General features: G+C 35.7%; 2 protein-coding genes across 3 annotated transcripts; one reads left to right on the plus strand and one right to left on the minus strand.

Annotated features, from left to right (window-relative positions):
- The first annotated feature begins 3384 nt into the window (after positions 1-3384).
- LOC116013460 (protein TONSOKU) lies at positions 3385-14575 on the plus strand. Of its 2 annotated transcripts, none has more exons than XM_031253232.1 (19): positions 3385-3765; positions 4087-4884; positions 5351-5527; positions 5740-5831; positions 6398-6496; positions 6678-7249; positions 7331-7377; positions 7475-7693; positions 8223-8370; positions 8867-8986; positions 9691-9791; positions 9929-10052; positions 10211-10323; positions 12195-12306; positions 12474-12578; positions 12702-12768; positions 12876-12996; positions 13112-13285; positions 13716-14575. In XM_031253232.1, the coding sequence occupies exons 1-19, from the start codon at positions 3487-3489 to the stop codon at positions 14316-14318; spliced, it is 4071 nt and encodes a 1356-aa protein (XP_031109092.1). In that variant the 5' UTR covers positions 3385-3486; the 3' UTR covers positions 14319-14575. The 2 variants fall into 2 exon arrangements, with proteins under 2 accessions (XP_031109092.1, XP_031109093.1); XM_031253233.1 differs by having other exon boundaries at positions 6738-7249.
- A 4993-nt stretch (positions 14576-19568) lies between these two features.
- On the minus strand, positions 19569-23602 carry LOC116012920. The gene is made up of 4 exons (XM_031252589.1): positions 23580-23602; positions 21297-21418; positions 20626-21186; positions 19569-19714 (listed from the first exon to the last, which is right to left on the minus strand). The coding sequence occupies exons 1-4, from the start codon at positions 23600-23602 to the stop codon at positions 19569-19571; spliced, it is 852 nt and encodes a 283-aa protein (XP_031108449.1).
- Between the last annotated feature and the right edge of the window lie 2030 nt (positions 23603-25632).

The following is a 25632-nucleotide window of genomic DNA, read 5'->3' on the forward strand; positions in this document are numbered from 1 at the left end:
CTAGCCAAAGATATTTTCCTTGAGTTACCACATGAATTTGACACTTGGCAACTCCCTTCACCACATGCTTATATTAAATTAATTTAGAGTTGCTATAAATAGAGACTTGATCTCCAAGTTTCTTCATTCTTATCCCATATGTCTTTCTCTTCAAGATTTGTCTTCCTTTCCCTTTTGCCTATAAATAGATGGGTTGTGTGGGGAGGAAAAATCAGGAGAAGTGAGGAGAGAAATCAGTATAGTGTGGGAGAAGAAGTGATGAAGTGAAAGTATTGGTTATTAAGTAAGTTTTCTTGTTTTTCATAGCAAAATATTTCCATTCTGAGTTTAGCTATATTAAGACTCGAATGTGTTTTTGAACACAAAGGTGGCAGTAGGTTGATGGAAATGGCTTTAAGGTTTAAGTGAGAGGGGAGGGGTTTGAATCCTAGCTTAAGTTTGAATGTTTTGGGTAGTTTCTTTTGAGAAGATTTTGGTCTACAAGGATAAGATTTCATGTTTACTAAAATTATTATTTACCCCATATATATGTATATTCGTATATGACTATGATATGCTATGAAAATTATGTGTTTTGCAAACTTATGTGCATTATAATGTCCATGTGATCACAAGTACATTTGCATATTGTGTATGATGATTCTTGAAATATCAAGAATTGATTTTTACGGGTCAAATCCGTGTGTTGAGTAAATACTTGGCTTGGAAAATTTTGATGTGATATATATATATATATATATCCGTACTATGAAATTATTTTATGAATTTATATGTGGAGAAAAATATATTATTTGAGAAATATTGGAGAAAATCGATTTATGAAGAAATGATGTATTTTTGGAAATTATATGTACATATTTGGTCTTGGAGGATACTGATATTGGTGCCGGTGTGAGCCGGAAATCTCACAACTTACCTTTGGAATTGTAGTCATGATGAAAAATTGATTGATTGATATTGGTGTGGGTTGAATCCCCCAATTTGGTTTATGAATTATGAAATTTGAGTATTGGTGTGGGTTGAATCCCCCAATTTGGTTTATGAATTATGAAATTTGAGTATTGGTGTGGGTTGAATCCCCCAATTTGATTTCGGTTTGGCTTATGATACCTAGTGGTGGTTATGTAGAGAGCTTAAAGACTCTCCACTATGTATTTAATCCTCCTTGATAAATATGTTATTTTTGGAAGAAAATTATATCTCCACATTATTTTGAAAAAGTATATTATTATGAAAGATTATGAAATAAATTATATATATACGATTTTGGAAAAGAAGATGAGATTTTGAAAATATAATATCCAAGCCTATATTTTAGGGGGTGAAATGGAATTTACTTAGCTTATGCTAATTTTGGGATATACACCCCTTTGTTTTGTTTTTGTGTTTAATGATTTTTGCAGGTGAACATGAATAAGATGGAAGTTGAGGATGACTTTAGTCTATCTTAGAATAGACATCTGGAAGTTTTAGCATTTTGAGAGTACCCCGTTGTATTAATTATTTTCATATGTAGTAAGTTAGACTTTGGATTGTTATTTGATGTTGTAAGTTTAGCCTTAGCGTTTGGGTATAGGAAAGATACCTAAGCGTGGCGGTAACACCCATTTTCTTTTGGTTAGATGTATAAGCTTCCGCAATATATTATTAGTAATTTTGTAATAAATTTAAGGTGTAAAAATTGGGGTGTTACACAGGTGCCAAGTAGAGCTGTCAAAACGGGCTCAATCCGTCGGGTTGGACCCGTTTACCCGTGTTTTTGAACGGGTTGGTCAGAGAAATCCCAACCCGTCCCGTATTCGATCCGGCCCGTTTAGCCCGTATTAAATACGGGCTGAACCCGAGTAACCCGTATATATATATATATATATATATATATATATATATATATATATATATATATATATATATATATATATATATATATATATTAAAAAAATAAAAATTAAAAGTCTTATACTCTTATACAGATTACAACTAGCAGTTGGCAAAATGGCAAGCAAAATCAAAACTCCTAAATCCCTAATTCCCTTCCAGTGTTTCAAAATCAACTAGCACTGCGAAGCTGCCGACCAGCGAGTTTCACTGGAGTCACCGCGACAGCAACGACGACCACTTGACCAGCCCCTGCTCCGCGACGGCGACGGCGATCAAGCCCAGGCGACCAGCCCTGCTCCTCGATCGCGATTCGCGAGTTCGCGGCCAGTTGTTGTTGATTTTCTGGCCGACGATTACATCTCCGAAGTCCATGGTTCGCGAAGTTGTTACTCCATTTTCTGGCCACGCCATCCGCCACCGCGACGTCGATCGCTTAGGTTTCCTTGCCGGAAGAAAGAACGGAGAAGGAAGGGAAGAAGAAGACGAAGAAGAAAGAACGGAGAAGGGAGGGAAGAAGAAGATTAGAAGACAAAGACAATCGTTGGTCACTTCCAGTCTTCCATCGTCGCCCATCGCTTCTAAGTTCTAATCTGCTTCACCACTCAAACAAAACCGAGAGAGGAGAGAAACGGCGGTGGAGACTGGGGAGGGAGAGAAGGAAACCAGAGGTGGAATGGTGGAAGAGGAAGACCATGGTTACACTGGTTTGTGAAATTGTGGTCTTCAAAAACATATTTAATTTTTTTTAAATACGGGCTAACGGGCTGGCCCGTTTAGCCCGTTAGCCCGTAAACTACGGGTTGGGTTAGGAAAATCCCAACCCGTATGAAGTCAACCCGTAACGGGCCAACCCGTATTGACAGCTCTAGTGTCAGACCAGCGGCATGCTGGCATGACGTACGCGTGGTGAGCATGCATTGGTCTGTAAGGCGGTGTAAATCATTAGATGGTACGCAACTCCCAAGGTGAACACTTTGAAGAAGACCGGACTATCCGGCCACTAAGGGCCTGGCGAAGAATTCTTAGTGCTTTGATGCCACCGACCAATCGAAGGTCGGCTTCCTCGCCCGGACCGATCAATACGAACAGACAACGGATGAGGGGCGGCCCACGAATATAGACTGGTAATTAATTTAGACCGAGAAAGTAGGTCGGGAAATCATCCCTATCAAACGTTATTTCATGTAATTTTTTTCACGCGACCCACTGTAACATATATTTTTATAACTAATAATGTATATTATTTTAAAGCATAATGTACATTATTATAACTCATAAAATACTATCTTATCTCAAAAATTTCATTATTCTAATACATAATATACATTATTCTAACTCATAAAAGTAAGTGAACCCATTTTGAACCTTGGTTGACTGAGAAAGTGTATGGACCATAATTTGCCGTAACTGAGAAGGAGGATAAAAGAATTCCATGTAACAAATTTGGCGGGAGTTTGGTATCCTTAATTTTGAATAGAAAAGCACTCGGTTGGGTTTAAACCCGCCATAACAAAATCACAGATAAAGAGAAACCCCAGAAATCAAACCCTAAAACTCAATTTTCATCAAAATCTCCCTAACTAGAAGGCGTGTTTGATCTTCAATCTGATGGGAAAGGGCGATGGTAATCAGCAGCTGGTCGCGGCGAAGAGGGCGTACCAGCACGCCAAAGCGGAGGGCAACCGCCAGGAGGAGGCAAGGTGGGCGAATGTGATAGGCGACATCCTCAAGAACCGAGGAGAGTACATCAAGGCACTAAGGTGGCTCCGCATCGACTATGACATCTCTATTAAGTACTTGCCAGAGAAGCAACTGCTCCCTTCATGTCAGTCGCTCGGTGAAGTCTATCTCCGCCTTCAGGATTACGAACACGCCTTGGTTTATCAGGTATACTTATAATTTCATTTTTATTTGTTCTTCCATCCTTATCTCCAGAAAGTGATCCGCCGGCCTGTGTGCTTATAGCGTAAATATGGACCAGCAGTAGTTTAGGCCCTGGATTTTTATGCGTTTAGTTATACTTTTTCTCTGCTTGTATTTGTTCTTTTGGATTTGGTGTTTACTATCTTGGTTATTGAAGGGGCATCAGATTCTTAAATTAATATTACTTCTGGACTTCACATCAACTGTAATTGCAGCTAAATTTAATACTCCGTAGCTTTCATTTTTTCAGATCTTAAAAAGTCTTTTTTCTATTTCTGTTGGCAGAAAAAACATTTAGATCTTGCTAAGGATGAAAATAATCTTATTGAACAACAAAGGGCAACTACTCAACTAGGGAGAACATACCATGAAATGTTCTTAAAGTCTGATGATGACCATTGCTCGCTGAAAAATGCTAAGAAGTATTTCAAGTTGGCAATGGAACTTGCTCAAACACTGAAGCACAGTCAGTTATCTGAAAGGTTTTCATTTGTAAAGGAGTACATTGATGCACATAATAATCTAGGAATGCTTGAAATGGATCTTGATAACTTGGAGGAAGCCAAAAAATTTCTTTTGAAGGGACTAGAGATCTGTGATGAGGAAGAGTTGAGTGAGAATGATGATGGGCGAAGTAGGCTTCACCATAACCTTGGAAATGTTTACACAGAACTAAGGAAATGGGACAAAGCAAGAGAGCATATTCGGAAGGATATTGTAATCTGTAACAAAATTGGACACTGCCAAGGGGAGGCTAAGGGATATATAAATCTTGGCGAGCTGCATTACAGGGTTCAAAGGTATGATGAGGCTATGACTTGTTACAACAAGGCTCTTCAATTAGCTAAGTCAATGGAAGATGAGGATGCTCTGATTGATCAAATAAATCAAAACATGCAAACAGTAAGGGAAGCACTCAAGGTAAGGGCTGAAATGGAAAAAGAAGAACAGGTTCTAAAGAAGATGGTAAGGAAAATGGAAATGGCGAGAGGGACCGATGGTGAGAGAAAGTGCTTACTGCAACAATATTCATCTCTTGATCATCTCATTGAGAAAGCCAGCATTATCTTTGCTTGGATGAAAGTATGGCTACTTTAGCATTTTATTTTATTTTATTTTTAAATAAAGTTTTTGATTTGCTTTTTAAATGAAAAAATCAGCTATGTGATGCTATAAGAAGTCTATTCAAAAAAGGATTTCATTGCTTTCCTTACCCTTTACATGAATGAGAATTTTTTCCACTAAGTCATTTTTTCTTGATTCCAATACAAAATTCACACATATAAACCAAACTGAGTCTTTGTTGCAAATGTATTTTTTCCCCTTTTTTGAGCTACTTAATGAGAAGTACCTCAATTGTTTTTTTAGTTATTTTGTCAGATGTGTTAGGGTTGATGGCCTATGTCATTAAAATATGAAAAAGGTGTAAATCATCTAAATTATAACACTAATCTTCTACCCAAAAATGACTATTTATTTTCTTCTTGACTTTTTCATTTAATTAATCTGTTAAAGTTATGTAACTTGATATTTGAATTCTTGTGCTTAGTATCATGCATATGCCAAGAAAAAAAAGAAAATAGCAAGCCAGCTGTATGACACAGAGAAGTTGGGTGATTCGTTTCTTGCCATTGGAGAGTCATATCATAAGCTCCGGAAGTTTGATAAGGCTCTGAAATGGTACACAAAGAGCTTGGAAAAATACAAGTTAATTGGCAACCTGGAGGTACCTTTGTGTTATCTGAACCTCTACACTTAAATTTTTTGATGACAAATAATATGAGCACTTTTGGCATTTCTATGTAAAATTTCTAAATGAATAATAGAGGTGGGGATCCAAAAGCTCTTGCACTTCCTGAGTGTAGTTTGAACTTTAACTAGTATAAAGTGTGCCTCAGAATTTCAGAATATCTTAGTTATAACTGGTAGTGGTTTCAGGGACAAGCACTGGCAAAAATCAGCATTGGAAATACTTTTGATTCTAAAGGTGACTGGGCATCTGCTTTGGCTGCTTACAAAGAGGGTTATAGGCGAGTATACTTGCTTGTTTGTTTCATGTTCCAATTTGGTTGATATGCAATGTCAAGGTTTACATCCTTAGGGCATCTCCATCAGTAGATTTTTAGGAGTTTTTTGTGGGACATGGACATTGGACTTAGGTGGAGGTGAGAGAAATAGGAGAGAGAAGATTTGGGGTCTTTGATGAGTGATAAGTTTTTTTGTGGGGCCCGCAAAAAAAAATCCCCCAATTGTTCCCGCAGTGGGCACATAAATACGAATTTATTATTATTATTATTACTACTACTACTACTATTTTGCTTTTTTGTCAGTTGTTAACCCCCCCCTTTCCTCTGCCCCCTTCTCCCTCTTCACTCTCTTTCCTATTTTGCTCTGCAAAAACCCTCCCAAAAACTATACTGATGTGGATGCTCTTAGGTGTAGCTGTTCAATAACTCCACATTTAAGACATAGTTACTGCTGAAATTATTCTAATCAAGCTGTGATGTATTTACTTTATAGTTTACTACTTTATGTACAAGATCCTCTTAATACTTGGCTCTCTGCTCATAACATTACCTTTTTCTTTTTGTTCCAGTATTTCTGTTAAAGCAAACAAGCCTGCTACTCAGTTGGCTGCTCTAGAAAACATGCACTATAGCCAAATGATCAGATTTGATAATGTTGAAGAAGCCAGGTTCAGATTATATATATGAATTCTTTTAATGCATTCTGCTCTCATTAACAATAGCTCTAACATTTCTTTCACTAGCATGTCTTTCTTAACAATATTAAGCATTCAATGCTTGTTTTTTTTCCCTGATATTTCATGTTAGCCATTCTTGTAGTCATAATTCAGTTATTTGCATTCCTCAAAGGCTCAAACAAATATGGAGTTGTCTACGACTCTACATTATGATAAAGATGTTCACATGCAGGAGGCTACAGTTGTCAATTGACAAATTAAAGCAGTCACAAAGCAAAGATCTTGGAGTGCCAGATCTTGCAGGGGACTTGTGTTCTGAAACTGAAACAGATGCTGACCAGTCACCTGATGGTGAGTCAGATATGAGTTTTTCACCAACAAAAAGTGAATTTGGTGATCAAAAATCAGAATTTCATGCCACTGCTGATCATTCATATGAAAATTTACCCTTGACATCATTGCTTGATCCTAATAAAAAGCTTGCTAAGCTGAAACCTACTAGTGTAGCCCGTACCAAGCCACCTGAATGTTCACCTAGAAGCTTATCCAAATCAAGTAGTAGTCAGACAGAGACAATCAGTCGTAAACGTACCCGCATTATTCTTTCTGATGATGAAGATGAAAATGATGAGGTTCATTGCTCTGGAGGGATTGTCAATCCAGGTGCTGAAGATAATCATGCTTTTTCCTCCCATGATATGTTCCACAAGTTTGCTGTTGAAGATGTTGCAACATCAGATGATTGTAAGTTGGTCGCCATCTTTTTTGTTGGCCTGCTTGTATCACTTCAATGGAACATTAACACAATATTTTGGTATTATGCAGTTAAAATTGGGAAAAAGCAGTGTAATCACACTCATGAGGTCCAAGTGGTAACATACTTAACCATAAGTTATAGGCATTATTTACTTGTACTAGTGGCTACTGAGCATTGCTTTCTCTCTCCTCTCTCTCCCTCTCCTGTGTCAGGATGCCTCACCAGTAGCCTCAAAATGTAAAATCAGTGCTTGTGCAGCTATCAACTTTGAAGAAAGCACCTGTTCTGAAAAATCCAGAACTTCAAGATTAGATCCAAAGGATAAAAAAGATATCAGATTTTCAAGTCCACACAGAGCTGTTGAAAATTCCAATTTTAGTGCCAATGGCAAAGCACTACATGCTAGTAATGTTTGTGGTGATGAGCATTGTGTAAGTGCAATTAAAAAATGCCAACAATTCCATACCATGATCTTTATCTAAATCAACTTGCAATTATGGAAATTACATGAGCATTGAAATATATGTGGTTTGATTTCACTTTGCATTTATGTGGTACAGGCCCTTGCATGGTCTTTTCTTCTTTATTTTGATGATATATATATATATATATATATATATTAAAAAAAGGACCTAATTATCATGTTTCTGAAACATTGTATCTGTGATAAACTGACTATGTTATATTGTGCATGTGTGGTGCAGAAATTCATTAGAGATGTTATCCCATTATATATGCCACATCAGGATTTATTTTGTAAAGAAATGAAATTTACACTTTCCATTTGTTGTCATGTTACTGTAATTATCATTTCAAGGTCCAGTAAATCCTACAAGTTTGTCAAATTATTTGTAAAAAGGCTCCATTAATTCATGCTTTGTTTACTTGAAGAATTCAACTAATTCAATTGCTGCCTCAGATATTTGCTAAATTTTCCTTGATTTGCTAACCTAATTGCAGAAACATATTCTTGTTAAAATTGGTGAAGACTATATCCATATAGAACAAGACTCGTGTATTGTTGGTTCTGATCTCAGCATAGAACAGATGAAGATTGAAGTGGCATGTATGTACTACTTACAACTGCCTGCTGAGAAGAGATCAAAAGGTAGGCCATAAGTTCCCAGTTATGGAATCAGTTAAGTTTGTTTATTTCCTATTTTAGGTATTGACAAATGAATATTGTGTCCTAACTATTTCTACATTAGTGCTGATTTGACAATTCCAATTACAGCCTTGTAGGTAGTACAATAGTTCCCCTTTCTAATAAAATGCAAAGTGATTGTTTTCACTGTCTATGCATCTTAGTTTATGCATCTGTTCTATGTTGCATAAAGTTATTTAACTGTTTGTTATATCGGAAAATGCTGTTACTTATTGGAAAAGAAAAAAAATGCTGTGAAATTTTGAACCTGCCTTCATCCACTTCTAAACGAGAAAAATGAAGCTAGTTGAAGTTGTATTTTAAAAAAACTACAAAAAGAGGAAATAGCAATACAAGTGCATTCTCCCTCATAGTCTCACTCCATTATAATTCACTGAAGTTTATCATTAAACATTGAAAAGCTTAATTACTACTAATCCACATTGAATTGCCTCATCAGGCCTAGTTCCAGTTATTCAACATGTGAAATATGAAGGGAGGATTCTGGAATCCTTTGAGGCAATTGATATTCTAGATGATCACATCAACAGAAAAAGCTGCATTGAAGTTTCACTTGGTGGTAATAATCTTTCTCATCCTCATCAGTCTTTTTATTTTCTTTTCCTTTTCTAATATTTTCTGTCATTATCTTTCTTTAATTATTTAACCATCCTAATTGATAATTTTGGCAACTTAGTTCCATGTGTGAATTTCTGGCTATTACTCCGTAATTTTTAGCAATCAATCAATATTAATCTGAAAATGCATTGTTTGGAAGTCTTGAAATGTGAAGGTAAGATAAATATTATGGAGTATCTACATGTATTCCTGCACTAGCATTGAATTAATAGGCAGAGTATGCTTGGTTGCCTTGTAGAAGCCCAAGCGGCCAAGCCTGAGGAAGCTTTACCTTTTGCTGTTCCACTTGATATTTCCATCTGAGAATCCTTTTTTCTTTTTTTGTCCTTTTGAGATGACATTAATGCCATTACATATTTACATGAGCCTTATATGTTATAAACAGGTAGATGATAGTTCTGAATCTAATTTATAACAAAACACATTGATGAAAGTGAGGCCTAAATCAATCTATTTTAGGCAGCTAATCAATGTAGCATACCTATGAAGCGAAGAAATGTGGGTTGGTTTTGACTTTTGAGTTGAGGATGGTAGTTTCATTTTACACACAAATATCTGCTTGTTTTTTGCATATTCTATGATTGTTTTCTGCAAAGATGCTTCATATTCTAATTTCTCATAGAGGTCTAACTGTATTATGAGCAGTTTGGGTACCTAAGCCTTTGGTGAAACTTTATACTGATTGCTGTAAGGAGTTATCTGAGTCACCCAACATGAAAGTTCTCAAGAAATTGTATAATCAAGAGGTGAGTGAGTTTGTGTATATTATTGTATATCAATAAAAGAAGTAACCTTTTAAAGAACTTTCAATTATGTGATGCCTAGAAACTTGCTTGGAGAAACTATGTTCTAATTGCTTTCTTTGGTGTCCCTCATTTATCAGGTGTCAGAGGATGAGATAGTTGTATCTGGCTGTGAATTGCAAGATATATCAGTGGCGCCGTTAGTGAATGCTTTAAATAAGCACCAGACAGTTGCTTCTCTAGACCTTTCGCACAATCTGTTAGGTAATGAGTAGTGATAATTAATAATTGCTCTCCTTTCACATTAGAGCAAGATATATACCTTCTTTTGCTCTTCAGGTTTAGTTAGATTATCTAAAATTTTTATATACCAAAAAAAATCATCTTTTTCATTTGGTCAAATGTTTGTATCAATTTTATAGGCAATGGAACAATGGAGAAGCTTAAAAAAGTATTTACCTCATCACATCAAAGTTATGGTGGTCTGGCCTTGGATTTGCATTGCAATCGATTTGGTCCAACTGCTTTATTTCAGGTTTGAACTCCATGTTTGTCTTTTATGTTTAATGAATTGTTCAATATTTCAACTAAGGTGTCACTTTGAATCCAAGGACTGGATTTGCCACAACGAAGTCAGGTGCTTTGGAAAATGTTTGAAAATGAAGGGCAGTAATTATTTGTGTTCATGATTGTTAGAATACATGGGGAAGGAATATAGTAACTTAACTCTGCAAGAGAAAGGCTGAAAGGGAGAGAAGTGGTAGCATACTGTAGGATGTTGTACTGTGGACAAGTGTTAGATCCTTAGGATTGGACTCGAGTGCTGCTGTCAACCTTCTTTGACATGAGAACTTTGTAGATTTTGAAAGACTGGGTTTTGTTTTGGCTTGTATGAGGGGGTGTGAGTTTGGCCTGAGATTCATCTACAGGGTGCTGAAACTGTGGCACAACCAGTGTGCCAAATCCTTTGGCATGTTGGTGGTGTCCAGCCCTTGGTTTGAGATGATAGGCATGGCTCTTGGCAACTGACTTGGGTGTGGAGAGACTTAACTGTGTTGTGGGATGGGAACCGAGGCATGTGCTGGGCATGCAAGGTTGGGGCAGTTTCTGAGCATGCACATGGCACACCCTAGGTTGTTCTGGGCATGTCTGCAGCATGCCTAGGTAGTTGGTGTCTTTTTATTTGGGTTTGCTATTGACTTCACCTTTTTGATTGAGTTGGTTTTAGATCTTGATGGTTGTGTCCTAGATCATGCCCAAGTGTTTGGTTCTCACTTTCGTAAGTTGCCAAGCAGTTATGGTTTGTCCACTGCTCACTTGTAGTTAATGTGGCATTGTGCATTTGTGTCTTGTGTGAGGGTGAGGCTGGTTTTCCTGTGTTTTATTCAATTGAGTAGCTTAGGCTAGTAGATCTTTTTGCTCTGAATGCTCTCTACATTTGCAACATAACACTGTTGGGATGCCATTGTGCGGGTGGTCTGTTTTAATCTAAACCGAGTGAAAATCTAGTAAGAGTGATTACCTATGGTAGGCTGCACAATCAGGTTTTTTAGAGTCTGAATGTAATTTCCTGTGTCAACTTAGGGTGTGTTTGGTTCATGGGTTTTGACACAAGGAATTGGAATAAAAGTCATACGTATTGTTTGGTTGACTTATTTTAAAAACACAGGTATAGGATTTGAATACCCCATTAATTAAAAAACACGTTACCTAATTAAATTAAGGTATCATTCCCATTATTAAATCTTATCCAGTTATCCCCTCCTCAATTCATCGCTGCCTCCTCACTCCTGTGTGTTTTTACCACAACGCTTTGGATTTTTTCTGTGTTTTTTATGTTAGCATATTAGGATCAATTGCCTTGTTTTTTTGTAACTTTATTTTAAAACCCTTTATTCCGATTATAGGATTATATATATCCAAACAATAATATTGGTAATGATTCCAATTCTAGTCTACTACTAAGCATGCAAAATACTTTTACTAAAACCCATTCCAATTATCAAGTACTTGATTCCTATTCCCATGTTCGAACCAAACGCCCCACTAGTATGGTGGGGTAATTCAGGGAATATGGGGATTGTATAGCTACTGTGGTTAGGCAAGTTAAGCATGGTTCTCTTTCATTTCAGTGAAAGTTTTCAGTACCTGAGAGGGTGGGTTAAAGAAAAAAAATTGTAATTTTGGTATTAAGGGCAGCACTGGCATCCTTATCACTTGTAAGTGGTGCTTTGTCCATGTGTTAGTGTGTCACAATGTTAGTACAATGTTGTCATCTAAGACGTGAGTAGACTGCAACTTCAGGGAACATCAAGTTGCAATGCCTTGGAGGGACTGGTTTGTCTGATTTCCAGGATGCCCCAATTCCTTGCTAAATTATAACATTTTTGTCCTCTTAATCTACAGGTATGCGAGTGTCATGTACTCTATAGTCGGCTGGAAGTGCTTAATATCTCCAGGAACCGTTTGACTGATGCATGTGCATGTTACCTTTCAACCATCTTGCAAAAGTGCAAAGGTTTAAAAGTCTCTCTCCCTCCATTTGAAAGTTGAACAGTGTGTTTGTGTGATTGATACTCTGCTTCACACTTGTGTTTTATCCAAGTGCTGAATTGAGTACTGAGTGAGAATAAATATTTGTGTTTAGATATCTATGAGTCTCTTACATTTTTTTTTTCCCTTTAGCTCTTTATAGTTTAAACATAGAACAATGTTCCATCACATCAAGAACAGTTCAAAAGGTTGCTGATTCACTGGATTCAGGATCTGCACTCACGCATCTTTGTTTAGGTACCTATGATTAACTAAAGTTTTTATTTATTTTTATTTTTTTATTTTTAATCTAAACAAATTTCTCTTTCAATTTATTGCTGTTTATTGCATGTGATATTCTTTTAATTCTCAACTGAACAGGATACAACCATCCAGTGTCTGGAAATGCGATGATTAATGTCTTGGCCAAGCTTGCTAATTTGAACAAGTAATTTTTTAAAAAAATCTATTTGTTAGTTGAGTCCCATTTTAATGGATGGAAAGGGCTAATTATTACTATTGACATGTGGAAATTTTTATTCTGCTTATTTGTAGTTTTCAAGAACTTAATTTGAGCGGAGTAAAGTTGAGCAAGCCTGTGGTGGATAAGCTCTGTGAGCTTGTTAAGAATACTAGCTTGTCAGACTTGATACTTGGAAGTACAAGTATTGGAAATGTGAGTGAATTAACTACTTTGTTGTGGCATTGTGTTGAAAAGTACCTTCTTCGACAAGTGACCCTGGACTGTTTGCAAATTCTTTACTCTGCTACAACTATAATTGTTTCTGCAGGATGGGGCACTCAAGATTCTTGAATCATTCTCGGAGAAGACTCGAGAAACAGGGACACTTGACCTCTCATCTTGTGGATTAACTTCTGTCTACATTGCAAGATTCAATATTGAAGTTTCTCTCATGAGTTCTATTCTTGAGCTGAATCTTGGAGGAAATCCCATAATGGAAGAGGTAACATTTTACCCTCTTTTTATATATTGGCCTTTGTGTTAGCCAATAACCATTCTCTGAGAATGACAACTTCTATGGTCTTCTCAGATGGTGGCTTTGAAGTATAAGTGAATTGCATGCATAATATCAGTGCACACACTGGATAACAGTTTTGTGTTCAACATTCTTCTGTGATAATTGACACTAAAAGTGATTTAACAAATATTAATCATTTGGTATTAGAAATTTTATTTAGGTACATTAATGTGTAAAGTTAGAGTTATAAGCACAATGTGTACAAAAGACATTTTCATAAAGGTGTCACATTATAAGCACATTGAACATGCCAATTTCATCAATAGCAATGCATGTATTCTGTGAGAAATTGGGATTTAAAGTTGTTAATTGCTCTGTTTTTATGGTTGAAAATCTAAGAGACTCCTGCATACAGGGTGGTAATGAATTGGCATCATTGCTTAGCAATCCTCAATGTTGCTTAAGAGTTTTGATACTGTGCAAATGCCAACTTGGGCTTGTTAACATACTCGGGATACTTAAAGGACTATCAGAAAACTGCCATTTGGAAGAGCTCAATCTTGCTGAAAATGCACATTTTGATGAAATCCATACATATACCAATCGCTTGAAATCCAAATCTGAGCCACCTATACATCACAAGGTCGAAGCTTCTGAGCAAGAGATATGCACAGTGAACATGGATTATAGTCAACTTGAAGTTGCTGACAGTGAAGATGATGCAGAAGAGGGTGCTTCAATTTATAAGCTAACCGGGACAACTACTCAGGATCCTTCCAACTCAGAGTGGGAGTTGATTGAAGAGCTTTCGACGGCTATCAAAATGGCAAAACATCTGCAACAGTTGGATCTTAGTAGTAATGGTTTTTGTCAAGAAGCTGGACAAAGGTTATATAGTGCATGGACATTGCAGCCAAGATGTGGTATAGCTCAGAAGCACATCGAGGGGAATGTAATTCATTTGTCAGTCCAGGGAACCAAATGTTGCGGCACAAAGCCATGCTGTCAAAGGGTATAAGTTTAATTACATTTAACATGCGACATCTGTTAAGAGAACAAAACTCTTAGTACATAATAATAAGGGTTTGAAGGCAGAGCCCGGAAATATCAACTCCAGCTTTCTATTTAAGTTTGAATCAAAAGTTTATAAATATAATGTTTATTAAATTTGAATTAAATATTTAGTATTGAAAAATGTTATATGTACCTATAACTCGTTTGATTAGCATTTATAAAATTGTACGGAGTATTATAATTTATGTGATTTGATATGCATTATCATGTTTATTTGTTTATTTTTGTTATTTGAGATTTAAATCTTTCAATAATTATAAAATTTATTATCTATAAAAAAATATTGTCAATGCATTATAAATATAAAATTTCAATGTGTAATATATATTTGTATTTATTTATATTTTAATTAATTAATTATTTACTTATATATTTTGATTTTAAATCTTACTTCCTCTGTTCTATTTTATCTGTCTTACTATTAATTGGTCAAACAAACTCGTTCTTCTTTGTTTATTTTTTTTGTTATTATTTTTTTCTTATTTTAAATTTATTTTTTTTGTGTTTAATAGTATTTTTAGTATCTTAAAAAAATAGTATTTTTAGTGTAGTTTCTAAATATATAAATTTTGTATCAAACACATAAAATGGGACGGATGGAGTATCTATTACCAAACAAAGAGTCTCTTGAGACGATGCATGTGAACATGAAGAGGCAATTGATCAGCTTGTAGCGTTTGCTCAAACACAGGATTTGTGGTGGATTGACAAAGCTCTTGTGTCCCTATACAGAATGTATGTATAAAAAACGTGACTTGCGCATTACACTCGTGATCCATATAATTATGTGAGCAAAAGGGTTATAATGCTAACACTTAGGAAGAAGAAAAAGAAATTGGAGAATTAGAGTGCATAATGAGAGGAGAGGTGAGAGTATTGATTGAAAACATTATATACAAATTTGCACCGAAACTCATCCATGCGCATAATTATTCATTGGATCTCAATTTCCAATTGCGCCATCCTATCCTTATTATTACTTGTTTATAATACTATTCTAGAATCTTCATAATCATTTTTGTTTCGGAAATAAAAAGAAGAAGATAAAATGAAGAACAGTGGCTGTAATACTGATAACCATAAAATTTACGAAGAGATCGAATAAGCGTCAAAAAAAAAAAAAGTAGAAGAATAATGTGATTAAACTTAAAAGGGTTTTAGAATGATAAGGAAAACATGATGATGACGCATGGTTTGGGGTGTCTCAGGGCTAAAGTGGGCCCACAGAAGAGCGGATACTTTAGGTCCGAATGGCCCACTGAAAAGCAGCCCAGCAGCACTTTTCTATTTATTTATTTCTTGTGTTGTAGATTAGAAAATGCAGGTTTTTATTGGCTTTGGGATAAGCTAAGCTTAGCTTGTTCCTTGTTGATTTGATACCAGCTTCCTATTGTCATCATGTTGATTGGCTGGCATACCAATACCACTTATATATGCATGCATTCAAATTCAATGTGGACTGGAATACTGGAATAGGAATGTTCTGATCGATTTGACCTTCCAGATTGGATATATATGACAACATGTTATCACCACAAATCATTTGTTTTTTTCTTTTTCTTTTTCTTTTTTCCTAAAGAAATTTATCCTATAGTTCGCATTCAAATTTCATCGAAAGCAATTCTGATTACTGTATCTTTTAGCTTTCATATATTTTTCATAAAGGCCATTTTATATATATATGTATGTTATAATTACTACTTATAAAACTTTCTCAATTGCTAATATTATAAATTTATTATTCTGAGAAATAATAATAATAATAATAATAATAATAATAATAAGTGTGGTCTGGATTACATCAGACCCTATTTAGTATTCACTATAAAATAAAAACAAAGAAATAAGAAGAAAAATTCAGAAACCAGAGAGATGATAATTGATAAGACCTGATGAAATTTGAATGAGCAACACTTGGACCCCTTCTTGCTTTCTTACACTCACACATGTCTTTTAAAGTTGGGGAAATGTATTCCTATTTTGCCTTTTCCACTCAACTATCACTTTCTTTTCTTTTCCTTTTTTTTTTAAAAAAAAACAAAAAATTAAATAAACATCTATCTATAATAAATATGAAAGTTATCCATGACAACAAAAAATAATTTACTAATTTTTAATTTAAAGAAAATGTTTGGTGTGGATGAGATTGTTTGGTACATGATTCAACAGCTAACATTTTATCAAATTGTGTTGGGTTATTTTCATGAGTGAACCTAAAGAGTTGATTACCTGTTGTTGTTGTATAGTTGGATATTTGTTGCTAGCTTTGTAGTTTTACTACATTGTATGGATGCCTGGGGTTGATATGTCATTTGTATGTACTATATATTCTCCTGCTCCTTTTGTTTTGTGTGTGTTTTTTTGAGCAGTAGTTAAATTTTGTTGTAACATTGCCATCAAGATGTTCAATTTTCATTTTCATATCAGCCCTAAATAAGTTTGATTTATACTTTTGATCCCTTATCAGCTTAACTATAATTTTGTTATTTGAATGAGAATTTTGGATGTTAGTTAGAGTAAATGTTTGGAATAGGGTGCTTGATTTGAAAATATTGAACATATCATGTAAATGTGATTGTTGTAAAAAGGAAAAATTAATAATATATGTTCATTCATTTATTAAATAGTTGTGGTTTTTTTTTTTTTTTGGTGCGTTTGGATAAGCCTTGCGTGGCTAGTTTGTACTTATCATAGTCTCCTCCCCTCTCTCCCTCCCGCCTAGCACATGAGAGAATCTCATGAGCCCAAACTCCCAATTCAAACTAGACTCTTGCAATGTGAACTAGACTCTATCATTACTATTATTGTCACCCTCATCCGCTAGGACTTTAATGGCCGCTATAGAATCCATCTTCATGACCAAGTTCCCAAACCTTCTTTCTTTCCTTGGCCAATCGGAGCCTTCTTTGAGACCCCAAAACTCCGCCCACAAGCTAGTCGTAACACCAATTTTTGTGAAAAATCCAACAATCCAGCTCCCATTGTGATCCCTTGCAAGCCTTCACGCTTGCGAGGTCTGAAATTGTGGTGATTATTCAGTTCTAATAACAATTAATTAGATAAAACACAACAAATCAAACAATAATCCTTTAATTCTTACACACATATATATTTTTAAAAATGTTTACATATCATATCTCTACTCATTTTTATTTTTTTTTTAAAAATATTCATCTATCTTCTAATATTTGATACAAATTGAAACAACCAACAAATACAAATATTTAGTTTCATCATTATCTTCGTAGTTACAAGTACCTTCATCATCTATAGTGATATCACCATCACCATTGATGAGGCTCAAATGGTGCAACCTTAGCTCATTGCGCCCATATTGCACTCATTGACATGAATCTTTTCTTTTCTTTTCTTTTCTTGGTAACCACTTTAAGCCAAATATCCACCTTTATGAGTAGTGGGATGTGCTCCATGCTTGGTAGTAAGAATGACTAATAAAACGTTAATTTGTATGAAAGAAGCTAATTAAGCTAAATATAAACACACAAAACACTGAAGCCTAGCTAGAGGAAAGTGTGTCGCCGAGTACAGTTCATTGTGATTGGGCTCAACTCTTATTTAATTTTCTCCCTATACCAAACATGATATTGAAAAGTAACAACTCCTCTAGTGAAACAAAAAGTTAACTATAATCTAAAAGGTGGCTCAAGTAGCAAATGAGTTTTTTTTGTGAGAATGATTTCTGGAATAATCCAATTTCAATTCTTACAAGTGACTTGTGCTTCTCAGAATGAACATGGACTAGTCAAGGGATAATTCGGATTCGATTCTCACAAGTAGTTAGAAATACCCTAAAAGTGGTCGGAAACATCCTTTCCGACCACTTTTTCGATCAAATCGGGCATACGAAAAATCCATCGTCGGCTAATATTTTTAACGCTCAAACTTGTCCCTAGCCTAATTATCATATACATAAAATTCATCCTATTAGGATTTGGGGGGAGAGTATACTGAATTTAATTTTAACAACATTATTGATAGAGTTTTACTATATGTGCTTTATTTTTCTACTCCCACACTCTTAGTTCTTGACGTGACAATGAGTGATTAGTTATCTTCATTATGTGGGTCTCACAGAAAATGTCAACATCCACATTTTGTGAGAGTGAGTAAAGGTTGGGAGTAAAATTTAAAAGTGTAAGTTGTATTTTTCTTATTGATATCCTAAATGAGTCAATCACTAATTTCACATTACTCACATGTCACCTATGTTAATTAGCCAATGAATTTACAAGGCATCCACTTGTCAAATAGGAGTCTTATTGGTTATAGTATAAACTCCAAAATTTCAATCTTCTAATACATCATAGGTACGGTGTAAAATTGAGATTGGAGCCTCTTGATTCACCATATTGGTTCCTTAACCTCCTTAAATCCAATCTCTCTCCACATGTATGTACTATTCCAAATATTCTGGTTGGAATTGCATGTGTTCTAATGTACATTAATAATATCCTCACATTGTATTCTTACCTACTCATTTGGTGTATTTGACCCTCCCACTCCATGCTGATCTCCCATCCCCAAGTGTTTAATTAGAAATAGTACATACACGAAAATAACATAATTAATGCTATGCATCAACTACTCAAGTCTCTATCCATGCACTAAATAAAAAAATTTATACCTGCATGCATAAAATGTTCAGGACCTCTGAATTGGTTTTTAGAAATATTGTGCTCACAAGGTAGTCTAACTACATTTGTTGTTTCAATAGACATGAAACAACACACACAAAAACTATCAGGAATTACTATTATTATTACTAGTATTTACACCCGTGCAATGCACGGAATGAGTTTGTTATAATATATTAAGAATATTTGAATGGATATACAATTATTTAAATTATAACATCAAATATTATATAGTGCAAGTGAAGATATGAGTTGGGTCATTTATGTTTGTTGATGTTACCATTGCTTGAATTCGAGTAAATAATTGCTCAAATTAATAGCTAATGTGTAGATGTAGGCATGCGGTGTTGTAACTTTAGAGATTTTATAGATCATTGTTAGAAATTTTTAGAAATTGGCCCAATGTGCTCGTTCTCTGGCAACTTAGTTATAGTAATGAATTGTTATCCTAATTCATTTGTATAGATGATATATTTTTTGTCTAGATATATAGCAATTTTATCATTTTGAAAAAAAAAACATAATATCATTGATTATATTTACACATTATTAAAAACCTCTTTGTAGACGACATTGGAAGTCGCAACACAATCTTGTCCATCCTCGCCTACCGCTAACACCTTCAGGCCATTAGGATGACTGACTCGGGAGAAAGCTACATACAATTGACTGTGACTAAAGACCGGTTTTTTTTTAGCAATAACCCAACGTGAGTTAGTGTTTGGCATTGGCTTTTGTTTATAGTCATGGCATATGCAAGCATCAACGGGAATTGTTTACGCTGGAACTTGAAGGGCAATCTCGTATCAGAAGGACTAAGAGACATTCGGGGGATAAGAACTTTGGTCCCTTCATGTGTCCCATTAACTATTCTTGCTTCGACAATGTGATCTGCCAATCTTGTGATAATGAGCCGCGTTCCGTTACAAAGACCAAGAGAGTGGTCTATGTTCCGCAATAACATAACAGGTGCACCGACCTTTAATGTCAATGAATGATTAGGAAGACCCGACAATCTCAAACTATTTAAGAATTTAGGAGGCACTTCTGATAGATTTTCACCGCCTAATTCTGCCTTACACAAAGAGTCACAACTTAAATATGTTCGTCCTTCTGCAGTATTCATGTCGCACATGTACTGATTAATTTGATCAACGACATCTAAAGTGGGCGAGAGGATCTCTCGGCCTTCTAGCTGCGACTCATCAAGCATGCCATATCTCGAGCTTGGGAATGTGCTCTCAACTATAGTTGCTATGGGATCGTGTCCACACTTCAACAAAAACCTTGTCGGAATATCGATATCAGATGAACCATTGTTTACAACCCCTGCAATCCCATCTCCGATGTCTGCAATCCATTTTGAAAACCAATCAACTGTATGTCTATCTTCCTCTGAAGCTAAGGTCCGTAGTCTCAAGTTCTTGGTCAGCCTTAATACCTTGCAATTTGTCCACAGGTATGAAGAATTAATAGTTGCTCCGACAACTTCTGGTCTTGTTGCTTTCGGAATAACAGGTTGGATCTGTCTAAAATCGCCGCTCGGTATGGCGAACCTCAATATGTCCCTCATGCTTTTGTCCAAAGCCTCAAAACAGTATTTGTGCGTCATTAGTGCTTCATCCCATATTATCAATTTGCTCCTTATTATAAGCTCAGCAAGGTCACTACCTTGCGATATATTGCACGTGGAATCTTTGTTCAAAGAAAGTGGTATAGCAAATCTGGAATGTGCCGTTCTGCCTCCTGGCAACAACAAAGATGCTATTCCACTGGAAGCAACATTTAGAACAATATCACCGCGGCTCCTTATCTTTGATGATAACGTTCTCCACACGAACGTCTTGCCTGTTCCTCTGTAACCATACACAAAGAATAATCCACCTCCATTTGAATCAATATCATTCATCACCGAGTCGTAAACATTCTTTTGTTCATCGGTCAATTGTGTTACCAATGTCTCATGCTCTGTCTTCAAAGATTCCTTGTCATACACCAACTCTTCGGCTATCAACATGTTTTCACTCAAACCCATGCTATTTTCGTCTGGAATTGGCATTTCCGAAAAGTCTTTCAAGCTTTTTCCCCACGAAGATAGCAAATTCTCCAACTCCATCAGAGCAAACTGTTTTTTATCTGAATCCGATAACATCAGCTCTTAAAAGGCAAAAAAATAAAAGAAACAAAAACAAATAACAAATTAGTTTATTTATAAATAATGAAAATCAAATAAAAAAGTCGAATAAATAGATTGGAGCTCGATATACCTGGATTTTGCAAGACACGTCGACGTTGAACCTGTGCATCCTCGGCAAGAAATTCCCAAACGGCATTCCAAACTACTTCTGGCTTACTGAGTGAACTTGAAGTGAGAAGCATAACAAATAACCTTCGCAAAGCATACACGGATGCCAGTAACTCGAGTCAATAATGCCATCAATGTACTCCTTGTCATCATATAATAATCCATATTCATAACACGTATCCCTAAACGAATTATGAATGACTCCTGCAATAGTGCGAATATCTTCATGGCTAAAAGGTCCGTGTACCAAATTTAAAAGACATCTAAGATAGTATAACTCTCCACACCCTGGCGGAACATAGAACAATCGTCCTATGGAGGATCTTAAACCGACTTCATGACAGAAATGAGACATTGTACTACCGAGTAAGTTTGGTTACATATGGTGGTTGTAAATAGTAAGCAGTTATCAAACTAATGTCACCCTACAATTGCTTCATTTTCTTTTTTTTTATAGGATTTCGTGTTTTAATATTATAGTACTTTTAATATTATTTTATTGTTTTAATGTACAATATTTTGGGCGGAAAATAGGATTTCGTTTTGGAGGATTTTGTTTATATATATATATATATATATATATATATATAGATTATAACAATGTACTAATCCTAATGCATAACAATGTTTTGATGTTATAGGATTTCGTATTTTAATATTATTGTATTTTTAATATTATTTTATTATTACAATATTTTGGGCGGGAAATAGGATTTCGTTTTGGAGGATTTTGTTTTTATATATATATAGATATAGATTACTAGTTGTAAATACGCACCATGTGTAATTGAATAATGTCCAATGAACAAGAAAAAGTAAAATTAAATGATCAAAATAAATACATAAATCTTATAAATTAAATATTAGAAGATGAAATTTTAATTCTTGATGATAAGAAATATTATTGTCTAGCATAAATTTTAAAAGATGCATTGAATTCGTAGGTATTGTGTTTCAAAAAGATTAGAGTTAACTTTTAGCAAATGCAATTAATTTTTTTAGATATAATTTTTATATTACAATTAGATTTTAACATTAATTAAATAGCATAATAAATGACACATAAATGATTTGTTGACAATAAGTCATCGATGCATATATTCCACATCAAATAAGATACAAATGAAAAGCATAACTCTTTTACACAAAAAAAAATAAAAAATAAAAAAATAAAGAAGAAGTGAAATTTGAGTTTAAAAAAAAAGTTAAAATAAAAATAGAAGTTAAATATTCAAATAAGAAGATCATTGGCAAAAACTTGTGTGAGACCGTCTCACCGTGAGACGGGTCGGGTCAAGATGCAAATGTAATATTTATATGCACAAATGTCATACTTATATGCTCAAATGTAATACTAATCAGGAATAAAAATTTTGTTACTTATAAGGACAAATGTAATACTTTTAAGGGAAAATACAATACTTTTACATTTCGATTTACAAGTATTACATTTGAGCATATAAGTATGACATTTGCACATATAAATAACAAAAAACTACTTATTATGAAAAATGTATTACTTTTTCTCTTATAAGTAAGAAAAATTGTATTCTTGATTAGTATTATATTTGATCATATAAGTATGGCATTTGCATATTGCTTCGACCCGACCCGACCCGTCTCACGAATAAGGATCCATGAGACGGTCTCACACAAGTGTGACCCTATTAAAATAGATACACAATGTTCATTAATTAAAAATTATTATTAAATTAAAATATATTTATTGAAATTACATGTACACATGTGTTTCCTTGTGGTTGTAATTTACATTGTGAGAATATAACTGGTAAAAAGAAAAAATATTGAGGGTAAGCTTGGTAAGGAAATATAAATGTATAGCATAAAGAACACCAAAGAAAACGATTTATGTCACCCAACCCTGAACGCTCTTGGTCTAGAGGAGTCAAACCAATTAGCGTAGTCAAATAGTAAAAGTTAGAGCCAAGCATAGAGTTGGTGGAGCGGTGCACTAATGCAGAGCCCATGCACTTATTAAGAGCACCACCTCATCAAAAAGCAGGAGTTATGAAGGGCCAGCGAGTGGGGGGAGATAACCTCATATCAATTACTAAGGAGCCATGACACTTATTAGGAGGAATCGTTGTAGTTATCAGGAGGCCATTGTGCTTTGTAATCATTACCCATTGTCTATTATAATACCTGAGCCCTGTGATAGTAGGGGGACACGCCCATTGGTACTCAAACTCTGAAGCAGTACAATTATGTTTACTTACAAACATACCTGGTAACATTATTACCACCCATTGGTGCTTTCATTGAGAGCCTATGATCAACTCTCAAGCAAGCTAAAATACTTACCTTTCTTATCAATAAAACTGAAGCAATGGCATGGCTTGGATCAAGCAATGGCCATGGTTCTCACAACCTCAACCCCAATGACAACGCTGGTGGACAGGCCCGGTAAATGAACTCATGTGTTCTCTGCAACCAACTCAACAATAGTTGTGTTGGAGGTTAGCAATGGCCCGAAGCACTAGCTCCGCGTATGGACCTCTAGGCAAGTGTCCATGCCATTCAACAAGTAGCAGTTGTGCTCACCCACCTGCCACCCCAAGATGAGGTTGAGGTGATGCCACTGCGGCAGGAGATAACCAACCGGCAAGGAGGAACGCATGTAGAGAGCGGCCAACCTCGCTTCCAAGGAAGAGTGGTTGAGGGCCAGGGCTAACGTACAGAAAGTAAGGGATAAAGGTGTTCAAAGTGGAAGGTCGAGTGGACAACAGCTAAACCCTTCTTAGAGTAGTTTGGGCGAGTGGGTGCCAGTCTAGGAGAGATTAGGACCACTGCTAAGGGACGAGGGTTCATCTACCAAAGAACTACACCAAGACAAAACTAGGACAATCAGTGAGGGAGAGCAATCGCCATGGTCAGAAATGGTGGATGAGTCTGGTGGACCAACTCCATGTCGGTTCACTATGCAAAAGCGAACCCCAAATGTGCAGAAGGAGGAGGTGGCAGCATGGCTATAAAAGAAGATAGATGAGCTCGAGAAAAAAATGGAGGCAAGGGAGCAGTCGCATGAACCTGAGGTAAAGATGGTTGAACCATTTACCCAAAGATAATGGACGCGCCCTTTCCCAAGGATTTCAAGCTTCCGCTATCAAGACTTACACTGGAACCTCTAACCTGCGTGCACACTTAACACAATATAAGGCAGCTATAGTGACAATTGAGGCAGACAACGGGCTCATTTGTAGGGCATTCCTGTCCATTTTGGATGAGATAGCCCAGAATTGGTTCAACATGATTTCAGATGTGTCAATCCAAATTTCTTTTTTATGAGTTATCCATGAGTTTGCTAACATACCTCTCCAACAATATTCAATGCAAGAAGCACTTTTCTCACTTGTGCACTGTAAGGTAGAGTAGAGGGCAAAATCTAAGGGATTTCATGGCCAGGTGGAAGAAAGAGGTCAACAACATATATGACTTCAACCCAAAGGCAATAGTCTCAATTTTCATCCAGACACTTAGGTCTGGGGGCTTTCACAAGCACTTGAACACCTACCCTCCTCAGTCTTACGACAAGTTGATGAGGATGGCCAACCATTTTGTATAAGAATATGAGGCAAATTAGAAGAAAAGAGAAGAGGAGGAAGGCAATGCAGGTGGAAATCCTGAGAAAATGGGTCCAACCAACTAGGGGCCTGGCTCAACTCCATCAAGTTAGGGAGGTAGAAATTAGTTCTTGGGGGACCCCGTTTGGTCCCCTTGTGCGATTTAACCCCACTCACCCATCTGGTTAGCAAGAATTTAGACCAATCTGAATAGGTGGGGATAATGCAATTTCTAGAGGAATGTATGAAAGTTTCTCCGAAGGTAAACCAAAACAAATACTACCGGTTCTATCAACAGGTTGGCCATGACACTAACAAGTGTACGTTTTGAAGAGACAAATAGAGTTTCTCATTTAGAGGGATATTTTAGTCAATTTGTGAATCATCCAGGGAAATAATAATATGCCAACAGTAGGGACAACCCAAAAATCTGTGGCGAAAGGTTGAGGGCCCCGAGCCATCTACCTTTATCATGAAAAGAGGAAGTACGACCAGATTGCATAGGAAGGTGACAAGGAACAAGAAGAGGAGGTCGTGAAATGTAAAAAATTAAGTCACCCACTATGAGGTACAAGATCATAGTAGGATTTGTGTAACTATTGATCATGGTCCTCCCAGATTAAGCTTGATGTCTATAAATAAAATATGCCATTTTATTTTAATCATGGTTAGGGCTCGGCCTTAGCTAAGTTTTAAGTATTAACAAGTGACAATGGT

This window comes from Ipomoea triloba, chromosome 3 (genome assembly GCF_003576645.1).
Source record: "Ipomoea triloba cultivar NCNSP0323 chromosome 3, ASM357664v1".
NCBI classification, from domain to species: domain Eukaryota; kingdom Viridiplantae; phylum Streptophyta; class Magnoliopsida; order Solanales; family Convolvulaceae; genus Ipomoea; species Ipomoea triloba.